At 47.2% G+C, this 25,551-nt stretch overlaps 2 protein-coding genes, 1 long non-coding RNA gene and 1 pseudogene across 3 annotated transcripts in view; 2 read left to right on the top strand and 2 right to left on the bottom strand.

Annotated features, from left to right (window-relative positions):
• Positions 1-18,989: 18,989 nt before the first annotated feature.
• LOC123124803 (uncharacterized) lies at positions 18,990-19,799 on the bottom strand. The gene is made up of 4 exons (XR_006461231.1): positions 19,666-19,799; positions 19,338-19,596; positions 19,138-19,254; positions 18,990-19,038 (listed from the first exon to the last, which is right to left on the bottom strand). It is a non-coding gene; the product is annotated as an uncharacterized lncRNA (long non-coding RNA).
• A 1,174-nt stretch (positions 19,800-20,973) lies between these two features.
• On the top strand, positions 20,974-22,648 carry LOC123120567 (ribonuclease TUDOR 1-like; annotated as a pseudogene).
• A 509-nt stretch (positions 22,649-23,157) lies between these two features.
• LOC123121534 (putative gamma-glutamylcyclotransferase At3g02910) lies at positions 23,158-23,856 on the bottom strand. The gene is made up of 2 exons (XM_044541538.1): positions 23,563-23,856; positions 23,158-23,494 (listed from the first exon to the last, which is right to left on the bottom strand). The coding sequence occupies exons 1-2, from the start codon at positions 23,839-23,841 to the stop codon at positions 23,228-23,230; spliced, it is 546 nt and encodes a 181-aa protein (XP_044397473.1). The 5' UTR covers positions 23,842-23,856; the 3' UTR covers positions 23,158-23,227.
• Positions 23,857-23,944: 88 nt separating this feature from the next.
• Positions 23,945-25,551, top strand: part of LOC123121533 (uncharacterized) — a 4,722-nt gene continuing 3,115 nt past the window's right edge. Inside the window, exons 1-2 of the mRNA XM_044541537.1 lie at positions 23,945-24,197; positions 24,276-24,399. Of these exons, the coding sequence (XP_044397472.1) occupies positions 24,093-24,197; positions 24,276-24,399 (229 nt within the window). The 5' untranslated portion in view covers positions 23,945-24,092. The remainder of the gene's footprint in view (positions 24,198-24,275; positions 24,400-25,551) is intronic.

Raw genomic sequence — 25,551 nt, 5'->3', positions numbered from 1 at the left:
TCGACCATTCGTTTTGCGGTACGCCACACCCCTCCCGATCAACAGGACCCCCGTTTCGACCGTAGGAGGTCCGTTTCCTCCATTTTGCGGTACGCCACACTCCTCCCGATCAACAGGACCCCCGTTTCGACCATAGGAGGTCCGTTTCCTCCGTTTTGCGGTACGCCACACCCCTCCCCATGAACACGACGCATTCCGTTGCCTCCCCATGAACACGATGACGACGCTGTTTCTCCGTTCCGACCCAGCCATGTACACGAGCCCTCGCCGTACGTATGCGCGAGTAGGCGTTCGAGACCCTGCCCGTATGTACGTACGTGGCCGTATTTTCTTTCTTGCACCCTGGCCGTTGTACGTACGTGTACATGCTACGTGCGCGCCTCTACTACGACACGTACGCGCCTCTACTACGACACGTGCGCGCCTCTACATCGACCAGTATATATGTACGTACACGTTCGCGACCAGAATGACAACGCTACGTACGCTTCGACCAGGTGGGTCCCGACTGTCAGCACTTCCTTGCCTGCGAAGATGTAGCTGGTGGGTCCCAGTAGTCAGGGGGGCGAATCGTTTTGGTTTTTTTTGCCCGGACGCACTTCCTTGCGTGCGAAGATGTAGCTGGTGGGTCCCAGCAGTCAGGGGGCGAATCATTTTTTTTGCCCGGACGCACTTCCTTGCGTGCGAAGGTGTAGCTGGTGGGTCCCAGCAGTCAGGGGGAAACGTTTTTTTGCGAAATACGGTGGCCCGTCCGGTGGGTCCCTGCTGTCAGGTGGAGGAATCATTATTTTCCGCGTAATAAGGAGGCACTTCCTTGCTGCCGCCGTGGACCCAGCTGTCAGCCTCTCCAGGTACAGTCCACGTCCGATGGAAGTCGTTCCTTGACCACGTTGACCACGCCGCGCCGAGAGCACCAGAGCGGTGGATGACGGCGAGGCCTAGGAAGGGGACGACGCGGAGCCGGTGAAGACGCGGCAGTGGATGCCCACGCGGAGAGGAGTATGAGGGTTCACTCGTTCGGCTGCGGTGTGAGGCTGCCGTCACCGCAGGGCCTGGCTAGCGGTGGGAATAGTAGGGGCGGTGAGGCCTCCGCGGCAGCACAGCCGGCCACGGGAGGCAGGAGCAGGCGGCACGACCGGCGCTGCTTTGGGCGGATGGAGCAAGAAGACCAGAGGTTGAAGAAGCACTACGGCCGTTGGATGGACATCGTATGGTCACTTGAGCTAGAATCGTTCATATTGACTAAGTTGACAAAGCCCTTCGTCCCCGTCAACTTAGTAGGCCCACAAGTCAGCCTCCCACCAAGGTGGGTCCCAGCTAGCAGGGGGAGTATTCATTTTTTTTTGTGCGTAATAAGGAGGAACTTCCGGTGGGTCCGAGCTGACAGCGGGGGGAACGTTTTTTTCGCGAAATACGGTGGCTCGTCCGGTGGGTCCCAGGAGTCAGGGGGGAAACGTTTTTTACGCGAAATAAGGTGGCCCGTCCGGTGGGTCCCCACTGTCAGGTGGAGGAATAATTATTTTGTGTGTAATAAGGAGGCACTTCCTTGCGGCCGCCGTGGACCCAGCTGTCAGCCTCTCCACGTACAGTACTCTTCCGATGGAAGTCGGTCGTTGACCATGTTGACCACGCCGCGCCGAGAGCACCAGGGCGGTGGACAACGGCGAGGCCTAGGAAGGGGACGACGCGGAGCCGGGGAAGACACATTAGTGGAAGCCCGCGCGGAGAGGAGTACGAGGGTTCACTGGTTCGGCTGCGGTGTGAGGCTGTCGTCGCCGCAGAATAACAGGGGGTGTGGGTGAGTGGAGGGATGGCCTGGCCAGCGGTGGGAGTAGTATGGGGGTGGTGAGGCCTCCGCGGCAGCACAGCCAACCACGGGAGGCAAGAGCAGGTGGCACGACCGGCGCTGCTTTGGGCGGCTGGACCAAGAAGACAAGAGGTTGAAGAAGCACTACGGCCGTTGGATGGACATCATACGGTCACTGAAGCTAGAATCGTTTATATTGACTAAGTTGACAAAGCCCTTGGTACGCTCCAACTTAGTAGGCCCACAGGTCAGCCTCCGAAACGGTGTGCCCCAGATGTCAGGGGGAGGAATCATTTTTTGGGCGGCCGAAGCTAAGAATATCCGAGATTGAAGAAGAAGCACGACATCCGTTGGATAGACATCCAACGGCCACTGCTGCTAGAACGTGTGTTGACTATAATAAGTTGACAAAGCCTTGCATACGCGTCAACTTATTTTTTAGGGGACGCGTCACTTAGTAGGCCCACAAGTGTGTGGAAGAGAACTTATAGCCCATTTGCATTTTGTAAGAATGTACAGCCCATTTTTGAATTCTAATGGAATTTACAACAGCCCATTTACAGTTTGTTAAAAGTACAGCCCATTTTCTAGCTAGGACAACGATTAATAATTTCAACCAACCGTTGAAGACAGAATTCAATAAAATTCCCCACATTTTGATGGGATCCGAAATATTTTTATCTCGAAATTTCTAGTCAGATTAAATACAAATTTGTATTACGTAAAAATCCAACGAAACATTGCGCGCGCAACAATGAAAATTTAAGATTTTGAAAATCCATAAATAATATTTTATAAACTAATTTCGTGTTTGGTGAATTTTTTTATAGTTACTGCCCAGTTTTTATGATTACATCCCATTTATTATTTTTTAAAGCCCATTTTCCTGTTAAGCCTAATGCATCCCTCCTATGAAAGATTTGCAGCCCAGCGGGGCGGAGAATAACAAGTTGACCTTGCCTGGGTATTCCTCAAAAAGACGTATAGCTAGGCTAGCCATTTTCATCTTGAAAAAATTAGTATCTGGGCTGGATATCTGGCCTGGGCTAGACGGGCCACAGCCCGCCCAGTTAATACCCTGCTCTCCTCTGAACAACAACGAAATCATCGCCAAGAAAAACTCTGCAGTGCTCACGCCTCAAAAACACAAATATTGCTCGAGCTGCTTGGTCCCAGCTGTCGGCCGCACCTTGTGCAATTCTCTCGTTTATATTGACTACATAGGTTGACAATGGTGTGGGACCGTGATGTCAGGAAACCAGGGGAAAGTAAAAAAAATAGTTGTACATAATAAGGAGGCACTTGCGTACGTACGGCTATGGCCCTAGTGGGTCCCTAGTGTCATCCAGTCAAAATAAAGTCATCTCCTGAATCCTCATGTTCGTTGACTATGTTAACAATGCTCGGCGCCACGGCGAGCGCAACAACTCGAAGGACAACGGAGAGGGCCTCGTGGGCCCTACGGATGGTCTGATACAGCGCCCGCTGCTCATTCAGGAAGCCAGGATCATCAGACACCTATGAGCACCTTCGAGAAACTGAGACGGCATGAAACGGTAAGGCCGTGCTTGGGAGCTCTGGTTTATTTCAAACCTGTATTAACATACAAGTGTAATTTAGTCGTCATCGGAAACAACGCGTAAAATACAGGCGTAATGAAACCGAGGGCCCGAGGTCTATAAGTAAAACCGGCAGGTTACGCGTGTAATTTGAGAGACCAGTGTATATTTTACGAGCACTGCTATATGGACGACATTACCAGACGATACATGCACGACGTGCGTATCATGCCATCCATGGGCAAGGCTGAAACAGCAGCTAACGGCTGGATTAGCAATCGTCCGAGTGTCGTTCAGCGTTTTTATCGTGTGTGAAGTACTTCCGATATTTTACTAGTCAAAATCGACCAACCAAGCGCCTTCGCCCGAGACCATCTGCTTTAATTTACAAGCGTCAGTTTTTCAAGCGGTTTTGGTTGGAAAACGACGATCCAATCACGGCCTAATATCATGAGTTGGTCGGAAGATCATATGGTTTCACGTCTAACCTACCCGACTTGTCGTATAGGCTATGAATGGAACATCAGACGATGAACTTCTTAAGCACGAAAACAACAGAAGAGGATGATCTTCTTAACAAGCAAATCACTGGCATTAGATCGACATGCAAAACAATACGAAGCATTATTCTCAGGAGGCACGGTGAACAGCTCATGATGCCGCATGCCACAACATTCCAAGCTCAACTTTGCAATCAAAAACAAGGCCTGGCATTACATAGACAATATTCAGAACAACCTCTTAACACAGGAATATCTCAGCAGAGTAACTATTTACTTCTAAACTGAACACAGGAATAGGAAAAAACACTCGACGCTGCTCACAACAAGGGCGTCCCACTCAAAAATATCAAATGCATGTCTTCTGGCTAACATCACTGAGCAAATTTTGACAAGGTTTTCCAATTCCAATATATTAAACTAACGTCTTCTTGCTAACATCAATGATTAAACTTTGACAAGCTTTTCCCATTCAAAATATGTAATGCCTATGATCATGGAGTCCTGTCTAGCTTCTTGTACTTGTTTGGGCACTTTTTGCCCAGGGCACTCCACGTGTTGTTAAATTGCCAATGGTCTCTGCAGACTAGTCATGTCACCGGTGTCTAATAATACTCTGTAAAGCTTCTCGGTCATTCCTTCTGTAATGTAGTGCAAACAGTGACTGCTTCTTTCTGCAAAGTGGAACGACCAACTGGACCCAGTAATGCAGCAGTTTGCCTTGGACACATTGGCTCCTTTTGTGCAGTTCAACTAAAATCGAAGTCGGAATAAAACCGAGCTTTAATTTTGATATCCCTGTAAGCAACAATAGGTATAAGGGAAACAATTACTGAGAAATAACGGTTGATGACTTGTACTCCCAGAAGAAAAGCATCTATTGATCTACTTTATCTTAATGGGAAACAAAGCAGGAGAGTAGCAATTCTCCATCAGTGTGATTCATTCATATTGACTGAGACATTATCTTAACAACTTGTTTCAACATGTATAAAGAACGACAAAGCAGAAAAGTACCATTCCTAAAACAATGCAACTGATTCATTTTAACAGAGACATTATCTTAACAATACCTTGGTTAAACATGTAGAAAGAACTACAAAGCAGGATAGTACCATTCCTAACAAGTGTTGCAGTTTTGAACTAAGATTCAGTAGTTAATTAATTCTGAGAGTGGCATTGCTTAATTTTACCAGCGGCATTAGATTAACGAAAAGCATAAATAGTTCCAGGGGAGAGTGGGCGCAACAACAGTATGTGCTTCCATCTACTTATAAAGGGGGTGATGCAGAGTTTGTTGTAACAAAGCAACAAGCATCATGTGTGGGTTGGTCCCATTTTTGTTCACTACTTAATGGGAAAAGACAGCAATACAATAGCTTCAATTCAACATTTATTTAAAACAGTACCAATACAAGTAGCACAACATCTCAAAGCACACTGCACAATCATGTGGATGAAGGCCTGTACTGACCTTTCATGAGACGGACAAGATAAAATACGAATCTGCCAACACGAATAGGAAATCCAATCTCGTTTTGTGCAGTTGCACTGAAATCAAGCAAAGTGTTTCGCGTAGAGAAGCAAAATGTCGCAATAGCAACAAGTTGAATAGATATCCCTGTTTAAACAGAGGCAAAAAAGGAATCAATTACTGGCTAATAAAGGAGGATGAAACATGCGGCCACAAAAATGGTAATCCCGCCAATCCCTAACAAGTGTTGCAGTTTTGAAATAAGATTCAGTAGTTAATTCTGAGAGTGGCATCAATTACTGGCTTATAAAGGGGGTGATGCTGAATTTGTTGTAACAAAGCAACAAGCATCATGTCTGGGTTGGTCCCATTTTTGTTTGCTACTTAATGGGAAAAGACAGCAATACAATAGCTTCAATTCAACATTTATTTAAAACAGTACCAAAACAAGTAGCACAACATCTTAGAGCACACTGCACATCATGTGGTTGAGACCAAGATTTGAAACAACTCGCCACGAAGACTGGAATCAAATCTTGATCTCCTTTTGTGCAGTTCCACCAAGATTAAGCAAAGTCACCGGTGTGACATTCAAGTTGAACTGCACAAAACACTCTTAAAACATAAGTGTTTCGAGTAGCGAAGCAAAATGACGCAATAGCAACAAGTTGAATCGATAGCCCTGTTTTAACAGAGGCAAAAAAGGAAACAATTACTTGCCGATAAAGGAGGATGAAACAAACGGTGACAGAAAGAAGCATCTAACTTATCTTGGATGGAAAACAAAGTAGGACAGTAGCATTTCTAAAATGGTTGCATTGATTCATATTAACAGAGACATTCTCTTGAAACAACATTCATTAAAAAATGTAATTTACTTTTAACAGTGGCATTGCTTCAATTTTCCAGCGGCATTCTTAGATTAACAACAACAAAATAGCTGTATGGGACATGCCAGCACCATGTGCGTCCACACGTATAAATGGGTGATGCAGAGTATGTAGCCAAGCAGCATATATGCGCTGGTCCCATATTTGTTCTCTTTGAACCTTCTTCCTATGTGAGGGCAGCAAATCTAGTCCTGCACAAACTACCCGACCCCCCAGTTTCTTTCCCTTTTCAACAAAGAGATCGGTTCCTTACAAATGTGTGTACTGGGTTACCCCCTTTTTCCCTTTTCGACCTACAAAGCGGCTGGATAGCCAGTCTATACTACTTTCCGCCCCTCCTTTCCTCATTGAACCATGTCCTAGATTCTTACTCCAGCCCACCGCACCCTTCTTTCCTCTTTGAACCAAGACCTAGATTCGACTACAGATCGAAAAAGATCCACATGCAGCTAGAGCAACGAGGGTTTCAAAGAAACTAATACCTTAGGGTCGTCGGGAAGTGGCAAGGCGTGCGGCGGGAGGCCGGATCTGCCCACACTACGTACGGCAGCGAGGAAGAAGGGGTCGGTGGCCCTCCCGCACAGGCGCTGGGTGAAAGAGAATAGCGCAGCCGGCAGTGGATTGCCTCCCTCGCCGAAGGCGATAGAGTGAACGCTGCACCTCCTCCCCTTCCCGGTGCGACGGGATACGGACGCCTCCTTCACCAGCTGTGAGGGGGGAGAGAGAGACAAGAGGCCAACGCAGTCTTGTTTAGATCTGGTGAAGAGAGGGTGAGAGACTGTGAATATAGCAAACCCTAGAAAATAAACGCTGAGCCTCCAGCGTGTAACATATATGGAGAGGGTGAGAGAGCGAGACGCGAGAAACTCTATCAAACAAGAGGCTATAATGGAGTAAAAAAATCTCTCCATAGCAGTGGTTTTAAATAGAATACGCGCGTTCCCGGAAAAAAGAAACGAAAACTGGCGGACAATTTTTTAAGGGTCTATCTAGGACACATCTAGATGTGACATAGTTATGTCACATCTAAGTTGATGTCCACTCTGTTTGTGGTCTATTTTTTCCTAGTTTTTTTTGTTTCTTGTTGCTACATTATATACTTGTGGGAGCTTAGATGTGATATCCTTAAATAACATCTAGATATGAATTAGACAAACTGATTTTCTAACGTACCAAGAAAGAAAACTCGATCAAAAACACGCCCCCGCTTCCAGGTCGCGCGAGTCGTCGCGCACACACACATAGACATAGACATGCATATCCGTGTTTACGTAAAATTCCATTTCCATCTCCATCTCCAATCATATTTGTCCAACTGGCACATTATTTACGTTGTTAATTATATACGCAGCAATATTAACGTACAACATCTCTTGTTTGCGCACGTCCGGACTGCTGCCACGGCCGGTCCTGACCAACCCAAACCCTCTTCATCACCCGCGCGTGCATCCCACCCGAAACGGTCAGTGCCGCATTCATGCCCGGCCAGAGCGGACGCAACCTCTCACTGGCGCCGGCATTGAAGCGGCGCGCCGGCCGAGAGAGCGTCGCCCGTGCCGCTTCCGAGTGCACGCGGCTGCTCCGCGTTCAAAGGTCGCAATAGCCGGCTACAACATGCATGTAAAAAGTTCTTGGGAGTCCGTGCTACAGCTAGCTGTCCTCCCCCAACTCGTCGGTCTCTTCCAGTAGTGCTAGTACTCCATGGCGCGATCCATCAACAAGCAGGCGGGAAAGTTATCGTATACTCGGTTTGCGGTGAGTGGCATGCCGAGCGACCGTGTGGGGTCAAGCCGTGGAGGAGGGTGAGACACGAACACGACAGACGTGATTTAAACGTTGGTTTTGCTCGATGGCGCGATCCAACGAAACGAAACGTTGGTTTCACTCTGTTTCCATTTTCTCTCCGGAAAAACGGAAACTTTCCACTCCATTTTCATTCCTATTCCAAGGTTGCCCCGTTACAACATTTCATCAAATGCAAAGGAAAACTAACACGCATGCTGATGCATCTCAATGATTCACAGATCATATCCAATATTTACTTCACAACTAAAGAAAAAAGTTGTGAGAGCGTGTACGAAAGAAAAACTACTGATGGGGTCACTACGACTTAAACCCTAAACCCTAAACATGATTTAATTTCCTGGCCAGGTAGAACCTGTCGAAGGAAAGACGGCTGGCACCCTCGGATCATACGATGCTTTTGTGCAGTTCCACTAAAATCGACCTGAGCATCCCTGATGGCAGAGATATTGAAGAAGTGTGATTAGAATAATAGTACTGGCACTAGTTCATGAGACATAAACTCATCACAAGTAGAAGCCGGTAGAAGTAGAGAAAGATCGACATGGAGATGGAGCTACGGCAGTGGAGCAAGCCGGCTCCAAAAGGAAGATGGGCTACCTGGGACGTCGGGGTGTAGCTAGAAGGGCGGTTGGGACGCGGCATCGGCCCATACCGCGGTGACCCCCGATTGGGACGCACCGACTGTGGGTTTTCTCCCTCGCCGATGTCGACCGCGTCTACGCAGAACATTGTTCCCTTCCCCTAGTTGCGGGATCAGGCCCGTCGTTCTATGCTTGTGAAGAGAGCAACCTAAGCAAGCAGGCTTGTAGCTTAGGCTCCTGCTAGTGTATATATAGTGGTTTTCTTTTTCTATCCATATCAACCATTTTATATTGCGTACGTGTCATTCAAGAGTGAAATGATGGTTGCTTCTTCCGACTAACTTACTGTGTGATTTGACTGCTCCTTAGTGGCCCCTACACGTACTCCCCCTACGTGTATGCAATAGTCACACGTACACATGGACGCAAAAATGCGCGCGACGCCCTAATGCATGCATGTCCGAGCACACGACGGAACACACACGGTCACACTCAAGTGCTCAACCTACACGTGCATGCACACACATACTCAGTCAGGGTGAGCTACTGACCGTATAACCACCGGAAAATATATATATATATTGAGAGCGTATTATGAAGTCCACTGACCGTATTTTTACAAATATACAGTGACAGGCAGTGTATTTATCTCGTTTGAAATTAAGCCATATTAACCGGAGAGGAGGCAGTATGGACTAGCATTACTTTGCTGTGTCCCGTCAACTTGCCGAACGAGGAGAAGGTTGCAGGACGGGAGAAGCTTGCGCGCGGTGGCTCGCAGGACAAGGAGAAACTTTTGACTAATGCAAGCTCTCCCTCGCTCAGGCGGTGGACGTGCAACAGTTAATTCGGTGTCAGATTGCCAGAAGCATACACTATACTACTAGTGCTATTATTGTTCGACTTCCCGAATAGGCGAACAGCCAAGCGCAAAGTTTACTAGTACTACTACTATAGTCTATAAAGGTACGTACTATACTAGTACTAGGAACCGGATGGAGGAGCGTCTGCACTCTTATTATAATTTTAAAATGTGATAAAGCAATCTTCAACACATTTGGTTCTCTTCGAGGGTTCTCGCATGTGATAATGGAAGTTGATTGCGTGGAACACTCGCCACAATTCTCGCTTAATTCTGGCTCATATCCTGTTACAAATAGTAGCGCTCGGTAATATTTCCTCTTTTATTGTTATTCAGCATGTAAACAGGTCAGCAAACCTTGCGGCGCATCTTCGTGCGAACCATGCTTGCTGCACTTTGAATGTGGCCGAGAGCTGGCTTGATGAAACACCTCGCTTCCTACTTCTTTTTTTGCGGGGTACCTCGCTTCCTAGTGACCAGTGTCTTGGCTGATCATCCTAAGAATGCTTATATATGAATAAAGCTCTCTCATTTACCCGCAAAAAAGATTAAGCCATATTAACCGGAAAGGAGGGAGTATGGACTAGCACTACTTTTTGGTGTGTCCCATCAACTCGCAGAACAAGGAGAAGCTTGCAGGACAAGGTGAAGCTCGCTTATGCCTTTTGACTAATGCAACCTACCCTCGGTGGACATGCATCAGTCCATTCAGTGTCAGATTGTCAGAGGCATACACTGTAGTACCCAACATGCGGAGTACCATCATTGTTCGACTTCACGAAGAGGCGAAGAGCCAAGCGCAGTAGTACGAGTAGTACTACTACTAGAACCGCATGGTGGAGCGTCTGTACTCTTATTTTTTATCTCTGATAAAGTACACGTTTATTCCGGAGAAGGGCGGAAAACGGCAGCCCAACATGTAATGAATGATATCGATCAACCAACCATGCTCGAATATATCTTGGCCTCCGTGCGAGCCCGTCTGTGTGTTCTCACTCCTCGTCTCTCTTAAGGAATGGCGGGTTGGCTCTTTGCCGTCAATTGAGATCGGTTTGCTCACACTCCTGTCCCACATGTCAGTGATATGCCAAGAGGAGGTGCGTTGACCGACTGGCCATACGCGTACTTGGTTTTGCACCTTCATACTACTCCTCCCTCCGTCACAGTTTACAAGGCGCACTTCATTATGATGCATTTCTCTCAATGCATTTCCACCACCAGAGAGACTTTAGACGCGTTTGGTTTAATGCTCAATTAATTAGGGCGTGGTAACTGCAATCAAGTCCACAATTTTCTCTCCATGTACTGTACTACTACGGAGTGGAGTAAGTGCATGCATGTGTGTACCCGGGGTGGAAGCACTGCATGCATGTGTGTACGCATTATTCCCTCTAGTAATAGACGTCGTGCTATAACTACCAATGCTATTTTTCAGGCCGATCGCTAGTCGCCTTGGTCCCACAGATTTTTTTCTTTTTTCTGAAGCGCGCTGTATAAACAGTGACGGATGGAGTAGTATGAGCGGATTCAAAGAAGAGCGTATTGATGGTTGCTTCTTCAGAGCAACTTACAGTGGGAAAGGTGGGGCTTATGATTTGACTGCTCATTACTCACTATTAATGCGGCGCAACGACTGGGCTGAGTCTCCCATGCGGTTGTGCACTACCCCCTCGGTTCTTAAATATACTCCGGAGTATTTGTCTTTCTAGAGATTTCAACGAGTGACTACTCAAATATTTGTCTTTTTAGAGATTTCAAATGGACTGGCACATACGGATGTATATAGACATATTTTAGAGTGTAGATTCACTCATTTTGCTCCGTATGTAGTCACTTGTTGAAATCTCTAGAAAGACGAATAGAATATTTAGGAACAGAGGGAGTACACATACGAAGCAAAGTGAGTGAATCTACACTCTAAAATATGCCCGTTTGAAATTTGTAAAAAGACAAATATTTAGGAACAAAGGAGTATAATTTTGTGCATGGCACATGGACCCAGATGATGAAGAGGCTTATGGCGATGCTATCAAGCTTCCATCATTTGTTTACATAATTGACGTACTATACAAATAATTTTCCAGCGACATGAAATTGTACAATGGTGTGAGCTTTCAGCTTTTGTTTCGCGTGTCTTGCCATTGATGCTCTTTCGGAAACAATAAAAAACTAACTACCTTGCTAATGCATGTCAATTATTAGCAGATCAGGGCTAATAATTACATCACAACTGAAGACAGAGTTGTGAGAAGGTGTTAAATTAAAATTGACCCATGCTTTCATTGGCAGCAACGTCCCCCCAGCTCTGTCTAAATCAACAAGGCATGTTGGGAAAAAAAAGTAGATGTCTGGAGCATGCAACATTCCGATCATTTTGTGCAGTTCCACTAAAATAGAGCTGAGCGTCCCTGTTCCAAAGATATTAAGTGTGATTACGATAATAGAGGACTGCTGATGAAACAATAAACACACAAATAGAAGCCGGTCACCTTTGCAGTCTCTCTTAAGACTAACTAGTTGGAGAAGATTAGGCTCGGAGTTGGATGAGGAGGATAGAGCAAAACCAATCTCCCTTTGTGCAGTCGCACTGAAATGTAGAGACGTTGCCCGTGTGACATTTTAGTACAACTGCACAAAACACTCTTAAGAAAAAAGTGATTTGTGCGGTTCACCGAAAGGTCGCAATAGCAACGAGTAGAAAGGAAACAATTACTGGCCAATAACAGTTGATGACACATGTGACGATAAAAAAGAAGCATATTCCTTGTCCTAAGGGAAGATAACAACACGGTAGTGTTTGTCTAAAATAGTGTGAGGACGAGAATGCAATATGGAAAGTACGTCGGACGAGCTACGTTTTGGGCAAAGAACTATGGAAGATCCACATGCAGCAACGTGGGAAGACGGGCAGTGGAGCAAGGCCGGAGGGATACCTGGAGGTCGTCGGGATGTAACTAGGTGAGCGGCGGCGGGCGGAATCTGCGAGCATGTGGCGTAGGCCCTGCCGCGCCGGAGCTTGGTCAGAGAGAATGGCGTGTACCGCAGATCGGGACGTGCTGCCTCGGCGCCGTCAAACGGAGAAACGATGCACTTCCTCCCTTTCCCCCGGCGGACGGGATGCGGCCGGATCAGTGACCAACGGTGAGAGAGAGAGAGGCCACCGCACTCCCTTTCCCCCGGCGGACGGGATGCGGCCGGATCAGTGACCAACGGTGAGAGAGAGAGAGGCCACCGCAGCCTTGTGTGAGATACTCTGAAGAGCGACAAACCAGGCAGGCAGGCTCCATTGTATATAGTGAGCGGACTACCTTTTTCTCCATAAAAATCGTTTTATATTCTGTGTACATGCCATTGAGCACTATAACTTTATTTAAAAATAACGCGGCAACGCGTCAAGTCGAACTTTGTTTCGTGCATGCATGGTACACGACCTCCCTAGGTAAACAACCGCTACAGGCGTTCAAATTAGCACGTGGGCTGCCATTTCGTAAAGAAATGAGCTCCACCGTGTACCCGCGCGGGGGTGGCTGGGCACGAAGCGTGAGTACGTGCACGGTGCACCTATTCTCTTCTTGTATATGTACACCACCTACGTGGGGTTGTGTGAGAGAGATACAAACCTAGAGAGATATAGTGTGTGGGTTCTTGAGAGTTTTTTTTGGGGGGGTCAATCAAAAAATGTAACATATGCAATGTGTGTGAAATAGAGTCCTGGATATAACATATATATAGAGGGGGCGATCCACGAGAAGAGAGTGGAGGTATCATCGGCTTGAGGTGTCCATAGAATCGAAGAGATGGATGATGTGTGTGTGTGTGCGCGCGCGATCGGTAAAGAGTGCCATCGAATTTGTGTGTGCCCACGTCAAAGATATAGAGTGGCTGGCCTACTGGAACGTGAGATTGGACATGTGCAGTTTGTCTCTGTGGCATGGATACCTACCTGCAGCGCTCGACTATCGGTGTGTGGTGGGGGAAGAGGGAGGCCCAATTAACTATAGAGGTACAATGGCTGGTATATGTGTGGAGGAGGAGAGAGGGCTACCTCATGTATTAAGGAGATCGATCTGCCTCATGTATTAAGGGAGATCGATCGGCATCCATGCATATGTGCAGGAGAGGAATAAGGTTGGGAGAGAGACAGAGCTAGAGTGTTGGAGGGGGTGGTAGTGGAGTTGCTTCTAACAAATGGTGGGATAGGCTTGCTAGACAAACGGAGGGCACGCCCGCAATATCAATAAGAGAGGAGATGGCTGCTTGTTGTCTGTGCACGTGCGTGTGAGAGATGGGTCAGGAGGCATGCACGAATGATGAGGGGGGACGATGTGGCTATGGTAAGCAGACGTAACTACATAGGAAGATCAATCGCCCTTTGTTAGAGAAAGGAGAGACATAACTTGTGAGGTACGTCGATCGATGGGGGGGTAGTTAAAGTGGATCTAGGTATATGTTGGGAGATCGATCGGTATACATGCATGTGTGTGTTAGAAGCAAATGAGGCACGAGGAGAAGGATAGAGAGAGAGGGATGCATGTAGGAGGTGGTACGAGAGGCATACTATATCGAGGGGGGAGGAGTGTGCGAGCACAAGAACGATGAAAGGAGTGGTGGGAGTGAGGCATGGACGGTGACAAGAGAAGAGGGGAAGCTTGTGTTTGTGCTAGGCACACCTGGCTAGAGAGGCATATCGATCGATGTGTGCCGTAAAGAAGGAGCTGGGGGGCCTACACACACCGTGGGTGAACGACCTAAAGTGAAAAGACGAATTTGCGCGATGGAGCTAGAGAATGCTGAGGGAGGGTGAGAGGGATGCGGGCGTGTGCATGCACAAGAGAAAGTTAGCGCTAGCTACAAAGATAAGAGGGTTGTGTGAGTGTAAAAGACGAATAGAGATCATATATACTTCATTATAAAAAGCGAATTCTGATATTTGAAGAATTTATCATAGTGTTTCAAACCGACGCATGTGTGAATATATATAACGGTGATACACCTGGTGTGGTTATGAACATGTTATACTACATTTAATATATTTTATCTCTACTCTTATAAAAAACGGAGTTGTTGATGATGGTGTGTCTGCCATCCTGCATTATAGGCCGTCCGATTTATATCTGGCGGATAGCAAGGAAACTATGATGGTTGAAGTTGGCAACAATCATGATTGTAGATTCTTATTGAAATAGAGAAACGAATTCAAATTTAGTTCGAATTGCTGCGGTAGTATAGACATTTGGAATGCACTAAAATGTTGGTATGAGTAGGTTACATGCATTATACAGCAAGCGAAAAAATTTAATCGGACATAACAAGGATTCATACTCCCTCCTTCCATCTATATAGGGCGTAATGAGATTTTTAAGACCGCCTTTGACTATTGACAAGATTAATAGTACATGACATGCACAATGTGAAAAATATATCATTGAAAGAACCTTTCACAGATGAATTTAACGGTGTGCTTTGTGTAAGTTGCATGTCATATATCATTGCTCTAATATTTGGTCAAAGTTAGCATCGAAAAACGCATTAGGCCCTATATAGATGGAAGGAGGGAGTAGCTTTGAATAGCATTTGTATAGTAAAACGGGGCAAGACTCTCTCTTTGTGTGGTATGAATAGTTTTATTTTTTTTCGTTTTCTTTTTGGTTGAGGGAAGTGCGAATTGATTTGGTACGTACAAGTACAATATTACTACACGTTAGGCTTGTCCCTAAAATTCAACCCGCGTCTTGTTATATCCCGAAAATTCAGATATCGTTCTCCCAAAACTGGCGCCTTCACAACCCGCGCCTTGCTATCCCGAAATTACAACGCGCGCGAAAACTCCCTCCAGCTGCCAAATCCCGACACGCGAAATCCCCCTTCTAACCCTTAGCCGAAAGGGCCGCTAGTTCAAATTGATGGGGGGTACTTTTGTAACACACCCTACATTTTGGACAAGCGCATCCCTAAGTCATGCTTCACCCCCTCCCATCGCCCCCTTTTCGCCATTCGAAATCCCAGGCCGCCATAACCTCTCCGCTCCAGCCGCGAAACCCCACCCTCCTCCGTCCGCCACGTCACCGCTGCCCAGCCGGAGCCTCTTCCCCGACAACGTCTTCCACCACAACAGCTCGACGTCCCTCGTCCACCACCCCGGATGAGGATCCGTCGTCCATCTCGCCATCCCGGCGGTTTAGCCGCCCCGTCCTCCACCTCCAAGGAGCTGCTCCGACGATCGCCTCGTCTATCGCGGCCGCTCCATCCCCACAGCGCCGCCTTAACCTGCTCCACCGGAACCGCAGCATCCTCACCGACTCCTCGGACGAAGCCGAGGCCTACTCGGCGCCACCAAAGAGGTTGTACACTCATCGCATCGCACCTTCTCCTTAACTCGACCTCCCGGCGCCGACGGTGCTCCATCCCGCACCCCCATGGAGCGGCTACCTTGAAGCCGGCGCCGCGGGCGACATCTCGACGGCGGCTCTCCCCCAGTGCGAGGCCCCTTTGGTGGCGGCGTCCATACCAGCCGGATCTGCTGTTGCTGCTCCGGCTCTCGCTCGCTCGCTCGCGCTGCTGCTGCTGCTCTCGCTCTCGCTCGATCGCTCGCTCGCCCAGCTGCCGCTGCTGCTCTCCCCCTCACTCGTGCTGCTGCTCTGCTCCGATTAAGCCACACTTCAGTCAACTGAATCGACTTTTGGGTCAGTCGATTTTCAGGGGTTGGGGACTCGCCGGAGTTAAGGAAGAACCACCCGCAGCGGGGACGGGGGCTCGCTGGAGAGGTACCCCACTATCTATCTTAGGGTTCAGGGTGGGGGAGGGGGGCTCTTTTGCGGCCCGAGAGACGGGTGATGCGCGGCTTGGGGAAGTGGGACATTCAGAGGTTGAGTTTGCTAGGTCTGTAAAGGGGATTGCGATGCATTCTTTGCACGGTGTTTTTTTCCTTCTTTCATAATTGGCCTTCCTCTGTGCACTTGACTCCCCCTTCTCAATCACCGACATGCTTTTGCGGCGCTGCACGTGATTCACGCGTATTTTTTCATTCTTTGTTTCTCTGACCTCCACCGTTAATTCGTCACTTTTCTTCTGATGGCATGCTCTGCTACTTGCGTTTTTCGCCTCCCTTTGCTCGTTTGTTAAATTATGTTTCCGCTCATTGTCACTTTGCCTCCTAGCTAGAATAGTGTCCTGAATGACAGACGCGTGTAAAGTTGAAGGGGGACATGTTGCTCCCTCTTTCATTAATTCTGTAACGCTAGGGCTATTCAGGTCGTCTGGATCAATAATATTTTCAAAACATAGTTAGAACAGTTTGATTTATCGGCACTGGAGGAGTGCCATCTAGAATAGTAGGGCCCGGCTTCCGAAAAGGATATTGAACGTAAGCGTATACCTGAAGTACCAGATGGACGTTTGTTTTGATCTTTGATATGCTTATCCTTGTTCCTCCAATAAGCAGCTCGCCGCAGGGCGTTTCTATGGTCTCTCTTGCGTTCTTCTTCTGTTTTTTCCTCTGTTTCTTGTGTGTCATTCAAAATCACATCTGGATCCATTACACACATTCCCGAAAATTAGAGATCATACCACTAAGATGCAAGCAATTGCTGTTTAGTAGGAAAAAATTTGATTACCTTGTAGCTCGTTGTCATTAACGATCCCACATGAGACCGTAGTTGTATCAGGAAATGTCCGCGCATCACGCGAGAATGATGTATAGTTAGAGCTAGTGGGGTTGCCTGGTGAACCAAAGTTGTCCACACATATTAATGCTTAATTATTAAGACGGTTCTGACCATAATGGTTAAATCATTATAAGCTTACCTGATAAATGAAGGGTCTGTGCATGTTCAACTTGAACATTATATTGTTTCTTCCGCCGATAGGAAGCCCTCCTCAGGGCGTTTCTATGGTCTCTCTTGCGTTCTTCTTCCGTTTTTTGCTCTGTTTCTGGGGTGTCATTCAAGATTACATTCAAATCTTTGGTCATTCAGAACATTCCCGAATATTAGAGAATAAAACAGATACATGCAAGCAATTGCTGCATGTGTAGGCACAAATATGATTACCTTGAAGCTCGTTGTCATAGATGAGTCCAGATGAGACCGTATTTGAACCAGGAAATGTTTTACAGCTGGTTGGGTTGTCTGGTGAACCAGAGTTGACCAAACATATTAATGCTTATTGGTTAAGATGGTACCGACTATAACGTTTAAAACATTTTAAACCACACCTGATAAAAGAAGGGTCCATGCATTTTCATCTCGGACATTAGGTTGTTTTTTCCGCCGATATGAAGCCCTTCTTACTGTGTTTCTATGGCCTCTCTTGCGTTCATCTTCCGTTTTATGCTCTGTTTCTGGGGTGTCATACATGATTACATTTGCATCTGGTGTCATTCAGGGCAAACCCTAAAATTAGAGAATATAACATAAACATGCCAGCCATTGTTGAATGAGTAGGCAAAATATGCTTACCTTGTATTTCATTTTCATTAATGAGACCAGATGTGACCGTACTTGTAGCAGGAAATGTTGACGCATCATGCGAGAATGCTGTATAGTTAGAGCTAGTTGGGTTGTCTGTTGAACCAAAGTTGTCCAAACATATGTCAGCTTAATGGTTTTGATGGTACCGACTATCATGGTTAAAACAATAAAACAATTTAAGCTTGCCTGATGAATGAAGGGCATGCGCATTTTCATCTCGGACATTAGGTTGTTTTTTCCGCCGACAGGAAGCCCTTTCCAGGGCGTTTCTTTGGTCTACTTTGGAAAAATATTCTGTCAATCGTATTTTCCTTGGTGTCATTAACGTCAAATAATCATGACATTCATGTCATTATCTCTAAAGCCAAATGAGAAAACACAACTTGACATCTAACGGTCATGTGGATGGTGAGATAATATTACCTTCTTTATCTCCCACACAAAGGACACCCGATGTGACCGTAGCTTCATGAGGGTATGTTACATCATTAGGCGAGACTGATGTATAGTCCGAGCTAGCTGAATTATATGATTCAACAAGATTGGTCAGTACTTATTTAAATTGCGTAATAAGTGACTACCTTCGTGCAAACACAGTGCATACGGGACGTGGATCAATTTACCAACCATGATAATCTCGTGTGGGTTTATTTATCTCCCTATCTTCGAGAACATTTGTGATATCACATAGAGACTGGCGACGGGATGACTTCCCATTGACTTGTTGGTTAGCCGAACCATCTGACTTGTTATTGCGATAAGCCACCCGCCTATGAGCGTTGATAAGATCCCTATGATCTAATAAGCAACATAGTATGAGCATCATATCATCTATAATTAGGGATATAGATTAATACAACGAATCATGTGCATACTATACGTATGCACATCAAACTAAGAGCAGCCATCAACCTCACCAGATTTTGCAAGTACCGGCTAATTCTCATCTTGTAAGCTAACAATATCCTCATTATTTTTCTTCCGATAAGCTGCACGCCTCCTTGCATTGTACTGCTCCCTTGCTTCCTCAGCGTATTTTTTGCATTCATTATTTAGAGAAACAGTTTCAAGCAGTTCGGAAGCTGTGTCGTCTGCATCATGTTATAAGTACAAATCAAAAAACAAATAAAACACACTGAACCACTGCCGAATACGCCGGTTGGGAAGGTGGATATCATGCCTATGGATACCTTCAGTATCATCTCGCAGCTGCATCTTATTAATAGCATGATCTAGTGTTAGATTAGCCGTAGCCGCAAATGTTTGACCATCAGCATGGTATCCAGGCCTTACCCATTCTGATCCATCTGTAGGGTTCTAGTCAGCATGAATACCAATGTTTGCCTGGTAGGCAGGCAACCAACAAATACATCTTCAATCAATCATGTACCTGTTTCCGTCGTGTAAATTGGGTCAAGATTTGCAGCTACGGTTAAGATGCTTGGATTATATTCTTTCAGATTTGTCTCGCTCGTAGGGGCTGCAACACATTAAGCATGGTCCATGTCATTGTCAGATATGCACGTCAGGCAATACCTCACAGTAATTTTCACACAGTTATATACCGGGTTCTGTTGCGCAAATAGCTTCATCTTTTTCAGTATCAAAGGTTGCACTGTATTCTTCAACATTTTTACCACTCGCCTGACCTGCAACACATTATGCAAAAAGATTGTTACTGTCAGAAATGCAAGTATTCCTGGTGCAGTGCCTAATACCTGTAGCTACGTCCTCTTCTTGTTGATGTTCACCGGCTTTGCTTTTTGCATTACCCATACGCAAATGGAATGACCGTTACCTCCGACTTGTGTCTGGCTGTGGTGTTCTTGAGGCCTCGAAGAAACATAGTTGATGGCCACAATTGTTGTTCATTGAAAGCAATATAATTCTGGTAATCAATAGCTCCTTTGTAATTAATCATAAACTTTAAGCATAATTGCTTATGGACCAACTCATCTGTAGGGTGCATTCTCATATGCTGGGGCTTGTTGAGAGGCCCTATAGCTCAAGAGTTGTAGTTCAAGTCCAGCATTCAGGACTTTATCATCTGCATAGAGGTGGTGACATGTTCCTGATTATATTATTTCAATTCCTTACATGATGCTGATAAATCCTTGTTTCAGCATGCTTGCATTCTCAGTTTTGCAAATATTTGTAGATCTAGAAATAGGCCTCAGCCCTAACATGAGGCCCTAACGAAGTAATATATATTTGTAGATCAATATGCCTCAGCCCTGTCCCATTTTCCAGATGGGTTTTGAAAATGAAACAAAGTAACCAAAGTTATTTTCTCATTAAGATATTACTTTCTCATCTTATTTCTAGTTATTAAAACTGGTGTTGTTTTCTTTAATTTCGAAACATGCAGATTATCGTGTCTTCATCCCTGTGAAGTGACATTCTTTCCCAGTAATCTGTGCATGTGAAAATTATTTCCAAATGCGATTCTACTTGGTAGTTTTCATATTTCCAATGGCCCGTCAAGTGTGCATTTTCACGAGCTTCAGCAAACCCTTTTTCAGTCATCTGGTCCATGTACATACCAAGTGCTTGTTGAAATAAAAATGCAATTGGCTGCCAATTTTATCTTGCGTGTATCACTGGATAATTTTGTATAGTTAGTTTTAATTTTGTATACCACGATCTTCAGGACTGCTAAGCCTGAAAGGCAGTGACCAGATCACCTAACCAATAGCATTGCTCCGCGTTCTGCAGTGCTACGAGCTGTGACTGAAAGATTCCGCAGTGTTAGGATTGGAGTGCATTGATTTTGCAACATTTAAAAAGCAGCAGTGATTTATGTGAAAATTTTAACATTGTGGTGATTAATTATCTTTAGTCCACATGTGACCGGTCATGTTTTTCTTTCCTTCTAGCCACCTATGGCCTGTGAAATCCAAATGCAATGAAAATTATGGAAAATGCATGTATTAACAGAAGAATTGTTGAATTATATGGAGGACTGAACTAAATTTGACTTCACAGCTAATGAAGTTCTGTTTCCTTTTGATTGCAAATATAGGTGCTATCATGGCAGCAAGCACAGGGGCTTCAGGATGGCTAAGGGGCAAGGTGAAGGCTGTGACATCTGGAGACTGCCTTCTCATCATGGGGAGCACAAAGGCAGAGATTCCACCAGAGAAGTCCATCACTCTGTCATACCTTATGGCCCCAAGGCTGGTAAGAGTCAGTCTGCACTTTTAGACAAGGGGAATATGGTTTACATTTTTACTTGTTGCATGTGTTCATTTCCTCCATTAATTTAGAGTAAGTCACTGGTTTAGTGTGTTGTCAGGGGCAGAGCTAGATATAGGCCTGATCATCTAGGGATGTAATATATTAGTCATTTTGGATCTAGAGCCTGAGTTGAAGCCTTGATTGCGCAGGGTCTGCTTCCACCCTTGTCTATAGTGAATTATGTTTACATGTTACACTTGTGAGCCAATGGAAGTTAGTATTTGGCACAAGAATTTCTCTCCATCATTGCATTTTCATTCCCACAGTTTGACTGTGTTCTGTTTGTATAATTTGAGACTTATGAATGCATCTATAATAAATTGTTGATATTATTTGTGCAGTACATTTGTTCTTTTCTCCATCTTTTCTTGTCTGTTGAATCCGTATATTTGTGGTGCTCTAGGCTCGTCGTGGTGGAGTGGATGAGCCATTTGCTTGGGAAAGCAGGGAGTATCTGAGGAAACTATGCGTAGGAAAGGTACATGATGTGTCTTTTTTTATCTATTCCAAATCCTCCTATGCATGTATTAATACTGAATGTAATCACAGAAAAACCACTTATATTTTCTCTTGGAAATGAAAAACTAAAATCTATTGCAGGAGGTCACATTTAGAGTGGATTACACTGCTCCTAACATCGGACGAGTATTTGGCACTGTCTACCTTGGCGACAAGAACGTTGCCTACTTGGTGGTTGCTGCAGGATGGGCAAGGGTGATTACCATTTACTTTTCCTCAATTGTTTTGTTGTGCCAAATGTCCAAAAGGGGGGTGAACCACTCCCAAATGTCTCCGAGCTTCTGAGGTTCTAGGAAGTTGCTAAGCAACTTCCTTTAGGCCGTTGGAGCAAGGTTTGCTTTCTTTTGGGGTACCTGCTGTCCTGCAACCATCTTTTGAATTGCATGACACAAATGTTCAATCGATAAAAGATCTTATTTCTGTGTTCTTATTTTGTGTTCTTATTTTCTGCCAACTTAGGAACCTGGTGCTGCCGAAGATTCGATAAAAGATCTTCCACCTTCAGCAATTGGCGAACTAAGTGGTTTTGATGCAAAGGGTTTTGCAGTTGCAAATAAAGGCAAGAGTCTGGAAGCCACTCGTGTTTACTTGCTTCCAAGTTTCCATGGCCCTTTATTCTGTTAGAAAGTAAATATTTATTCTGTTAGAAAGTAAATATTGAGAATGATGAAATGCAGGCTCCGTCCATGGGGAGACGTCCTGTGATGCCTGTGATGCCTGTAATGTATGTGATGGTTGTACATTATTATACGTGGTGCCTGTGATGGATGTAGATTTCATGGGGTGGGTGTATGAAATGCGATGGATGTAAATTTCAGATTCGACCTAAATCTCTATTCATATGATGGCTGGCGGCGGATCTGTGATACCTGGAGTGAGTGTATCTGGCGGCGGATCCTGGACGACTTCGGCGGTGGCTCGTCACGTCCTGGACGTCTCCGGTGACGGGTCCTGAAAGGGATCGGTGCCGGATCCTGGAAGCGATCAGCGGAGGGTCCTGCACGGGACCAGCGCCGGATCTAATGGATGTGCGAGTTACGCGCCGGCGGTTTTGATGTGCCAGGGCGGCAGTGCATGGATGGATGGGTGGCGGTGAAGGACCGAAGGGCGGCGGCGGGCGAAGGAGGGCAGTGTCGGGGCGACTGTTCCTCGCAAGAGGGACACGAGACCTCGCTCGAGGACGCACCGTCGGGCGTTTTTTTCGCTGGTTAATTTTCGCCGGTTTGTGCTCGGTGGTTTATTTTCGATTGTCTCAGTTAATTACGACGGGAGGTTGGGCGTCTGCGGGACTCGATCGCGGGGGTTTTATTGGTTTTTTGCGGCTGAGCGGGAGGTGAGAGCAAGTACCAAAGAAGTACCAAAAAAGACCGTATTAGGTGGGACGAAAATAAAACCCGGAACGCGGACTACCAACTGAGACATTAGGAGTAGAGATATAGGTGTGCACTGGATGCTGTAGGTACCACGCCACATTTTATTCTTCAATTCATTCAGAGAACAATCGGAAGGAAAGACGACAACAGTTCAATTTTCTGGCGGAGCAGTGGCGAGGAAGGCACGGACGGCATCCATGAGCCCGGAGACGCCGGGAGAGCGGCCACTGGGCGGGACGTACCTGCCCGCGTGCTCCATGGTGTACTCCGCGATCTCGGCCGCCTCGCCGCCGCAGCGCAGCCACAGGAACTCCGCGTAGCTCGCGTTCGCAAAGTAAGCCTGTGCCTCCACCTCTTTGCTCGCCCCGTCAACCACGACGGTGATCCGCCGGCGCTCGTAGACGCCGAGGTGAGTGCCCTGCCGTCGGGTCGAGATTACTGAAACCGGAAAGGAGCCGTGTCTTGAGACCGGGGGAGATAGGGTACCTCTAGCAAGTCGAGGTCGGCGAGGGCGCTGGGCGACGCGGAGTAGAGCTCGCCGGAGACCAGACGCCCGGAGGACGGAGTCGGGGTGGGGAGGAGGAAGGGGACGGAGTAGGGCCCGATGACGAGGGAGGCTGGGGCGGCGGTGGTGGCCGCGCCGGCGAAGGGGCAGTCGAAGGCGGCGAGGCGGGGGTAGTTGGGAAACCCGCGCTTCAGGGTGCCGTACACGAACACCATCGTCGCCGTCGCCGTCGCCGCCGACGCCGCCGACGCCGCCTCCATTATTGCCTCGGAGCCCCTCTGTCCGTCGGCCAATCGGCTCTCGCGCAGCACTTCCGTAACAACACGGAAAACCAGAAGGGGCTCGAAAAATAACGTGGCCCAACTGTAAGTGTAGATAGCCTGTTTGGGCCTCTGCCGTTGGGTCATCCAAGACGGGCAAGAGACAGAGAGAGAGAGAGAGAGAGAGAGAGAGAGAGAGAGAGAGAGAGGAAAAAACCGCAAAGAGGAACCGAATAGAGCACGAGAAGACCATGGCCGCTGCGGCGGGCGACGAGCCGGAGACGACGGTAGAGGTGAAGCTGCGCGCCGTCGGTCCGTCCAGGCCCACCAACATCCGCCTCCCCCCGCTTATCTCGGTCGGTAACGCCCCCGGAGCACCCTCCTCCTTCTTGCCTTGCTCCGCCCTAATTAATTGGGGATCGGTCTCGTTGTAGGTTGCCGATCTGCGCCGCAGCGTCGCTCTCGACCGGCGTCTCCCAGAAGACCGCCTCCGCCTGGTCCTCCGGGGGACGACTCTCCCGTGGGGAGACGACACCCATGTCAAACTCCGCGACGGGGGTAAACTAACCAGCCACACATACCCTCCTCTGTCCCGTCCTGATTGTCATGCTAGATGCAAAGCTCGCATCGTTCTCCATAGCTTGTGTTGTTGTCCCTAGGACTATTTCATACTTTCCACGATTGTTGGTGATGTTCATCCGCTTTTGGAATCACATACATACATCTTATGTGCATGAAATTTCCCATTAGGACAGTTAGAGCATCTCCAATAGATGGTCCAAAATTTGGCGGTCCAAAACTGGAGATGTAAAATTTGGACCGCCAAAAAGTGTGTTTTGGAGCTCCGAAAAAAGCTCAACTCCAACAGATGGTCCAAATTGATGGTCCAAAAGAGCAACTCCAATAGATGGTCCAAAATGAAGATGTAAATTTCTTAAAACGACAAACTACTAGTCCATTCAACATAGTTCAAACATCAAATTCAACATAGTTTCATACATGAACTTCAACTACTACTTATTCAAACTACTAGATAAACTACTCCTCATCGTCGGAGCTGCGGAACTGCGCCCAGAACTCCTCCTTCTCCGGGTCGTCGCACCCCTCCTCCTCCTCCTCCGAGAAGTCTGCCCGGTCCTCCTCGGAAGAGGACTCGATGGGGATCACCGTCGAGGGACCGGCCTCGTCCTCCTTCTTCGCCCCCTTCTTCTTCTGCTCCGCCTCACGCTTCCAGTAGTACTCCAGCTCGGCCTGGACGTACTCCGGATGCTCCCGAGCAAACCTCGCCATCGCCTCCTCGTCGGTCTCGTCGGCACTGACGACAACCGACGGCTTCTTCGTCGTCTTCTTCTTCGTCGGGATCTCCTTCATCTTGATGCCCTACGGCACAAGCATCTCCGCTTCCGCCCGACTCTCGATCTCTGGGAAGTTGAGGTGCTCCCGAGGCCTCTCGGCACGCCACGCCGCCACATCGTAGGCACGCGCGGCCTCGTGGGCGGAGGGGTACGTGCCGATCCACCAACGCCTCCCGGCGTCGGAGAACTCCACTCCGAAATTACCGGAGGGCTTCTGCCTCACGCCGAAGAAGCCCGACTTGCCCTTCGGCGTCTTCTTCGGCGCCATCGGAGAGCGGTGGAGCGGCGGTGGCGTGCGGCCGGGGCGGTGGCGGATGGAGCCGGGCGGGGCGGAGCTGAGGGGCGGTGGCGGACG

Source organism: Triticum aestivum, chromosome 5D (genome assembly GCF_018294505.1).
Source record: "Triticum aestivum cultivar Chinese Spring chromosome 5D, IWGSC CS RefSeq v2.1, whole genome shotgun sequence".
Lineage (NCBI taxonomy): Eukaryota > Viridiplantae > Streptophyta > Magnoliopsida > Poales > Poaceae > Triticum > Triticum aestivum.
This window is presented reverse-complemented; position numbering and strand designations above follow the sequence as displayed.